Source organism: Littorina saxatilis, unplaced genomic scaffold (assembly GCF_037325665.1).
Source record: "Littorina saxatilis isolate snail1 unplaced genomic scaffold, US_GU_Lsax_2.0 scaffold_712, whole genome shotgun sequence".
In the NCBI taxonomy this organism is placed as follows: domain Eukaryota; kingdom Metazoa; phylum Mollusca; class Gastropoda; order Littorinimorpha; family Littorinidae; genus Littorina; species Littorina saxatilis.
Window position 1 is genome coordinate 9455 of NW_027126624.1, and position 8046 is coordinate 17500.

Consider the following 8046-nt stretch of genomic DNA (forward strand, 5'->3'; position numbering starts at 1 on the left):
GGCTTAATATAAGTCCGGGGAGTGTCTAGTCACAGTGTGAGGGTCACCATAGTCACAGGCTTATAACTCGAAAAGTGTTCACTCTTTTCTAAAACGGTTTTCACCACTGGATAGAGAATAAAAAACTCTTTAAGAAAATGTAAAAAATATGAAAATCATGAAAAGGTGACATGCGACTCATTCCGTGGTGGAGGGTCACATTTATAGTTAACATTTGCTGTCAAATTGCTCAAGGGTTCCCGAATATGTCGGTTCATTGTTGCTTCATTGTCTGCACACACAATAACAACAACAGGAAACACATTAATGTTATGAATGAAAGACTTCAAATGTTAACTTTGGTTGGACCTTCCTATTGCTAGAAATCAAACAGTGTACATTAAAGTAATCAAAAAGCAAAGTTTAAATCTGATTTTACATTGCTGACAAATGAAATGTGTCCAGCCCAACATTCTGTTGTGTGTGTGTGTGTGTGTGTGTGTGTGTGTGTGTGTGTGTGTGTGTGTGTGTGTGTGTGTGTGTGTGTGCGTGCGTGTGTGTTAGATAATGTCGAGTTAATAAAACACACACACACACACACACACATACACACACACACACACACACACACACACACACACACACACACACACACACACACACACACACACACACACATGGATAAAGCAAGTTCACTAACATACCTTGTCATCGGTCGCATTCCAGGATTCTTCCCTTGCGCTGCCTTCTTCTTCTTCACGTCGAATGGATCCACGTACATGTCCTGGCCTCCTGTGGCGCCTGTTGTCAACATCGTCATCGTCATCGACATTATCGACATCATCAACATCCTCATCATCATCATCATCATCATCATCATCATCATCATCATCATCATCATCACCATCATCATCATCATCAGCACTATCAGCATCATCAACATCAACATCATCATCATCATCATCATCATCATCATCATCATCAATAACATCATCAATAACATCATCGTCATCACTAACATCATCAATACCATCATCATCATCAGCAACATCAGCAACATCAACAATCACATCGACTTCTGAGAATATGAGTACATTATTCTTGAGATCCCCCCACCCCCCCCCCCCCCCCCCCCCCCCCCTTGGGGAAACGGCAAGAAACCCGATCAGATGATTATGAGCCGTACATATCTGGACCATAAAGTGTAAGGCGAGTGAAATAGCCCAACTCAGCTGTTTAGGACTAAACGAAGGCAGCAACACCAGGGAGGCATGTGGAAGAAAGCACGTTTGAGTAGAGCTTGCTGATTCTGTAATGTTAATTTTGTTTTATGTCTGTGTATGTTTTAGAAGACCATAGTTGCAACAGATTGACTTTGTGTGTAATGGAAGTTATAAATCACTGCATCTCATTTAAACAACTTTGGAGAAAGTGCTAAATTAGTTTAAAGAGTTCGGTCCACAGAAGTTCAAACGTGGCTGAAAAACAAATCCGTAATAAAACACATTGGTGTACGAATCTAGGCGTAAAAATATACAACTTAGATTGTTCAGTCTAGTTGTGAAACCATAAGATCTGACGATTCAACATTGTCACTTGTCCAAGGCAGTGCTCCCAAGTCCCATAATTATTTATAATAATTATTAGCGGCAAACATGTTCAATTCAAGCAGTCATGAAACTTGGGAGTTCAGGTTTTTTCCTATGACTGTCGAATACACCCCACTCGCCCACATGTCACATGAACAGACAATGTGCGGCGATGATTCAATATAGACGGATAACGCGCCCAAGAACACCAACACAATTACTAATGAGGAAATAATTGAATATCGTCAGGAAACACTGTTTCTCCAGGCACTCAGTGACATAATATCAGCGCTGAATAAAGTTTAACATATATAATTTCAGGAAATACAGTTGAGATGTTAGCACATTAAACAAGTATCGGTCATTCCAGAAAATGAGTTGGATTGCTTTTAAGATTGTATGAACGTTTTATTACTTTATTTGTTACATTCTGGAAAGATTACACTCTATTAAAATGATTTTTCTGAGACATCTTTTGTGTCCAGGGAGCACCATTACTTTTTTTTTTTTTTTTTTTTGACCTCAGTTGCATGCAGGCTGCTTCAACCCTTCCTTGTTTTCTTCTCTCTTTTTTCTTTCCTTTTTTTTTTTTTTTTTTTCCTTTTTTATATTTAGTCAAGTTTTGACTAAATATTTTAACATCGAGGGGGAATCGAAACGAGGGTCGTGGTGTATGTGCGTGTGTGTGTCTGTGTGTCTGTGTGTCTGTGTGTGTGTGTGTGTGTGTGTGTAGAGCGATTCAGACTAAACTACTGGACCGATCTTTATGAAATTTGACATGAGAGTTCCTGGGTATGAAATCCCCGAACGTTTTTTTCATTTTTTTGATAAATGTCTTTGATGACGTCATATCCGGCTTTTCGTGAAAGTTGAGGCGGCACTGTCACGCCCTCATTTTTCAACCAAATTCGTTGAAATTTTGGTCAAGTAATCTTCGACAAAGCCCGGGGTTCGGTATTGCATTTCAGCTTGGTGGCTTAAAAATTAATTAATGACTTTGGTCATTAAAAATCTGAAAATTGTAAAAAAAAATAAAAATTTATAAAACGATCCAAATTTACGTTTATCTTATTCTCCACCATTTGCTGATTCCAAAAACATATAAATATGTTATATTCGGATTAAAAACAAGCTCTGAAAATTAAATATATAAAAATTATTATCAAAATTTTTTTTTCGAAATCAATTTAAAAACACTTTCATCTTATTCCTTGTCGGTTCCTGATTCCAAAAATATATAGATATGATATGTTTGGATTAAAAACACGCTCAGAAAGTTAAAACGAAGAGAGGTACAGAAAAGCGTGCTATGCAGCATAGCGTAACCACTACCCCGCTCGCGCGCTCTTCTTGTCAATTTCACTGCCTATGCCGTGAGCGGTGGACCACGAGTATACGGTCTTGCTGCGTTGCATTGCGTTCAGTTTCATTCTGTGAGTTCGACAGCTACTTGACTAAATATTGTATTTTCGCCTTACGCGACTTGTTTTTCTTTTTTGTTCTGTCTTTTTTTCTTGTAAATAGGCGGTGAGCATCCTTCTTCATTGGTCTTTTTTCTTCTTTTTTTAACTCCAACATAGAGGTATATTACACTCACGAGACATGGACATTTTCTCTTTACAATGGAAATATTCCTTATATTTACAAATCAAATTTTCTACTTAATATTTGAAACTCGAAAATTACGAACACTGATCCCTGACAAGTTGTCTTTCTAAAAATACTAATACACATTTTCCCAATTAATATTACGTGATTTACAAAATTTCTCATCTTTTTACAACTTGTGTCTTGATAGCCAAATATTATATCCTGCATCTTAAAATTAACCCTTACATTCTGGAAAGATTACACTCTATTACAATGATTTTTCCGAGACATATTTTGTGTACAGGGAGCACCATTACTTTATATTTGTTAATTACTGTTCTGGGAAAAAAATGTTTATAATTATGACTTGCTGTCTAAAAGCAAAAGGTGTATTCTAACCTTCTTCGTCGCTCTCGCTGTCCTGAATCTCATCATACACCCTTCCACCCTCTGAAATAAATGCATTAGTCACTATTAATGTTAGCACATTTAGTGAGTTATTCGCACGCTCTTCCACTTAAAAGTGTAAGTCTTTGACACATTCCACCGTTGAAGTTGTTATTCCGCTCTTATTTATTATAGTGGAAGTAATTATCACGCTTTTCTGTTCAACACTAGAAGTCATTCATTTGATCTACCATGAGACAGTTGGACTCATTCGCACGCTCTATCATTAAACAGTGGCAGTCATTTTCAGGCTCTTTCATCCAATAAGGAGTGATATACTTATAGTCTGTCTGTGAAGCTAGCGGAGGACGTTTTCAATTATCTAAACAAATCGCAGCAACTTGTACATAGTGCTTAAGAAAGGTTGTTAAAGGGTCGTAGTACTATCTTGTCTTAAACGTGTGAAGTGCTATCCGTACTCGTGTTTGCTCTACCCTCGTACATTTTTGAGTAATACGACCAAAAAAGGATACATTTCAACCTTAAACTAGCCTTTTGTGTATTAGTCGAGCACCTCACTGCACGTTTTTTGTATGCACCTGTCAAATTCTGTTTCACTGCATTCCTCTGTCAGGCTCTGTCATATGAGCCTGATAGTTTTGAGAAGCACAAGAGTTCAAACGAATGTGGTACGATCTGGCATTGTGCTTGGGGCTTTTTTCAGGTATAAATGTGAGCGTGTTTCCTCTTGATTCGCGAAAATGTTCGTACGTGTACAGGGCTTATATATACACGCAGTAAACAGGTTCTTTTAACACAAGATAGAACTAATTTACTTGAACAACTTGTCTTCTTAAGCATTATGTAGAAGTTGCTTTCATGATGTTTTGTTTTTAATTAATCCGCTAGCCACCCGGACAGACTATAGTCGTTGCTACGCTTTCCCATTACACCTGAGATGAATTATCACGTTCTGTCATTCAAAAAGTGGACGTCATTCTCTAGCTTTGCCATTCAACAGTGGGAACTATTTTCACGCTTTTCTATTTAACAGTGGCAGTCATTATCACGCTCCACCATTCAACAGTAGAAGTCTTTATTACGCTCATTCCCACGCTCTTCCATGTAAACACATTAATGCATTCATTATCACGCTCTTTAATTAAACAGAGCCAGTCATTCTCATGCTCTTCCATTTAAGAGTGGGAATCATTCTCACGTTCTTCCATCTAACAGTGGGAGTCCTTATAATGCTCCACCAGTGAGAGTCATCAGGGTCCTGATTTGGCCTATATGGTCCGCTGGACCCAAAAAGCAACAACTAACTAACTAACTAACTAACTAACATTATCACACTCTTCAATTCAAAATTGGGAGTAATTCTCATGGTCACCTACCATACATACGTGATGCAGGTCTGACAGCTTTGATCTGGTCTTTTACGTCCGCGTACTCTCCACATACACTTCTAGACGCGTAGAAACTGTTGTTGTGCATCACACTTGCAGCGTCGGCATCTGCGTTTTGAATACATGGATAGATTGAACAGATAGACACAAACACTATTAAAGAGCAAGCTACATTGATACACAAATCAATTTTAAGAAACAATACAGCTTGATTAATTTATCAATGGATACAAAAGATGCATTTATAACTGAATAGATCACTCAATTAGAAGATAAATGTTTACCTCGAAATAGTAAGTATTTGGAGAAAACAAAAGTAACAAATTACAGAAATTAGTAGAACTCAGATGAACGAATGCTACACTATATGAATCCCCTAAACATAACAAGTATCCTAAAGTAGAAATTATATATAAATAAGTGAAATATAAATCAGTAAATACATAATAAGATAATGTATACAAACAATCTTAAAATTGAACAAGTCGCGTGAAGCATATATGGGTGCGTCTCAGAAACTGATCCTTTTGTGTGTGCCATAATCAAATTAGCCCACAATTGAAACATACTGAATTTTAAATCATGATATTGGTATTTTTGAGAAGTAAAATGAATAAAGAAATAGTACAAACAAAACTGAGTATTTTGCATGATTATTATGAAGGTTGTTTTGCGAAAGAAATGATTAAATGCGTGAAAAATGGAGGTCTGATCTGTGACATGAACCATCAACTAGTTTTGTACCTCACTACAAGAATCGTTTAGAATGTCCAAGGACTGCTATTTTTGTTATGTGTGTTTGGTTTAAGTGTACTTGACAGTTGAAATGTTATTTTGTCCACAGAATTGTTTTTTTAAACGAAATTAATCGCTTGAAAGTTTGCCATCACTGTCGTAACATAGGTTTCCACACGCGTGCAACAGCAACAAGTCCTAAATTTGAACTTTAGAATTTGCATATTCATCTTCAACACGATCTTGACATGAAAGGGCATAGAAACTCGCTAAGTTAAATGTTATTTAAGTATTATTTTCTCAAAATTGCATCTGCAAACTAAGTTGAAAGTTGCGCAATATGACATGCTTCTTCAAAATTCCGTTACGATGGTGAACGGTTTTGCAAATAATGTTCAGAGTTTTGAAGAAAGATTAGAACTATTTTGCGCGTAGTGACTTAGAGGTGCGGGTGACTACGCATGCGCAGTTACAGAGAGAAATAGTTCAGGTTCCAGCAGCGAAGAAAGATTTCGAGAATGTTTCCGAAGTCTGTGATTTTGTTACGACAGTGATCAACACCCAAGGTTCTTAAGAAAAGGTGAGTTTTTGCTGCTATGATATTCTATGAAGTGAAAAATTAGGCTAAACATTTGTTAATAATAGTTTTTCTTTCGATTTCACGTAGTCAAAACTTGACTAAATGTTTTAACATAGAGGGGGAATCGAAACGAGGGTCGTGGTGTATGTGTGTGTATGTGTCTGTTTGTCTGTGCGTGTGTGTGTGTGTAGAGCGATTCAGACTAAACTACTTGACCGAACTTTATGAAATTTGACATGAGAGTTCCTGGGTATGATATCCCCGGACGTTTTTTTCATTTTTTCGACAAATACTTTTGATGACGTCATATCCGGCAGTTTTTGTAAAAGTTGAGGCGGCACTGTCACACCCTCATTTTTCAATTAAATTGATTGAAATTTGTGTAAAGCAATCTTCGACGAAGGCCGAACTTCGGTATTGCATTTCAGCTTGGTGGCTTAAAAATTAATTAATGACTTTGGCCATTAAAAATCTGAAAATTGTAATACTTTTTTTTTTTTTATATTTAACGATCCACATTTACGTTCATCTTATTTTACATCATTTCCTGATTCCAAAAACATATAAATATGTTATATTTGGATTAAAAACAAGCTCTGAAAATTAAAAATATAAAAAATTATGATCAAAATTAAATTTTCGAAATCCATTTAAAGGAACGGTAAGTGTCAATGTTTTCTTTAATTGTAAAAGTTGTATGTTCAATGGAATGGTAAGTCTGAACAAAATAATTACTTTATTTTGTTTTTAGCCAGTGAATGTGGATGCATCAAAATCTTGATAGACATTAAACAAATTCATGTTAGTGAAACTAGTACACATATTGCATCAATCTTTAGTTGAAATCGCAGGTACTTGCATGTTTCAGGTGCAAGAGATTCGACCTGATGAACTGGTGGTAACGTTCCTTCGAAGGAAACCGGAGGGGAACTACTATTGATTTCCAGGGATCGATGATATTTCCTTAGTCCCTACATCTGATGCAACCATGATTCGTGACCCCACCTTCAATGCCAGGGGGCATTATTTCTTTTAAAATAAATTAATTAACTGCAAGTGGCAACTGTTCTATATGTAACCAATGCCTTTGGTTTATTGTCTTAACAATTGAATGAACCACTTTTAAACATTTGCATTCTTCATGTCAAACCTTATAATACATGTCTGGTTGTTCGTTTCCGAGTTACGTCGGTGATGAACTTTTCATTAATGTTTCTCTTTTTGGGGGCAAAGTTTGCTTGATTGTGTCCAGCTTTTGTTCTTTCTGTTCCTGTTTTAGTGATTGGCATTTTACCTAAGAAGAATCTGGTTGCAAAATCAGCTTCATTTAGTAAAGTTTGTGGGAAAAAGCATAACCGTTTCTTTGTTACAAAAGTGATGTTTCCATGTTACATCGGTGACCATTTTGCATTCTTTTGGGATAACTTTCTAACATTTTGTCTTGGAGCAACAAATCTTTGTATATATGCTATTGTGAAGGTTAAATGTCAATAAGACTGAATGAATGCCATGTATCAATCAACATGTTCTGATCAGGATATCATTAATTAATTTTCATTTTTGTATTGAAATTTTGACGAATGCATGGAACTTTGAAAAAAACATTATTTTGTTGTTTGCATGTAGTCATTTCATATTGAACTCTATAATGGCTTGTGATTCAACAATAATAACTGAATAAAAGTCGTTTTCAGCCTTATAAATGCAGTTTTTTTGTCTTTTATTGTTTCCATGTTACACGGGTGATTTTGCACACATGGTCCAAATAAAGCTCAAT

The 8046-nt window shown here is 36.2% G+C and overlaps 1 protein-coding gene across 1 annotated transcript in view; it reads right to left on the bottom strand.

The window, feature by feature from the left end:
* Window positions 1-226: 226 nt before the first annotated feature.
* Window positions 227-8046, bottom strand: part of LOC138955128 (uncharacterized) — an 11249-nt gene continuing 3429 nt past the window's right edge. The window contains exons 4-7 of the mRNA XM_070326802.1: window positions 4943-5062; window positions 3558-3608; window positions 684-780; window positions 227-271 (exon numbers count right to left, since the gene is read on the bottom strand). Coding sequence (XP_070182903.1) covers window positions 265-271; window positions 684-780; window positions 3558-3608; window positions 4943-5062 — 275 coding nt within the window. The 3' untranslated portion in view covers window positions 227-264. The remainder of the gene's footprint in view (window positions 272-683; window positions 781-3557; window positions 3609-4942; window positions 5063-8046) is intronic.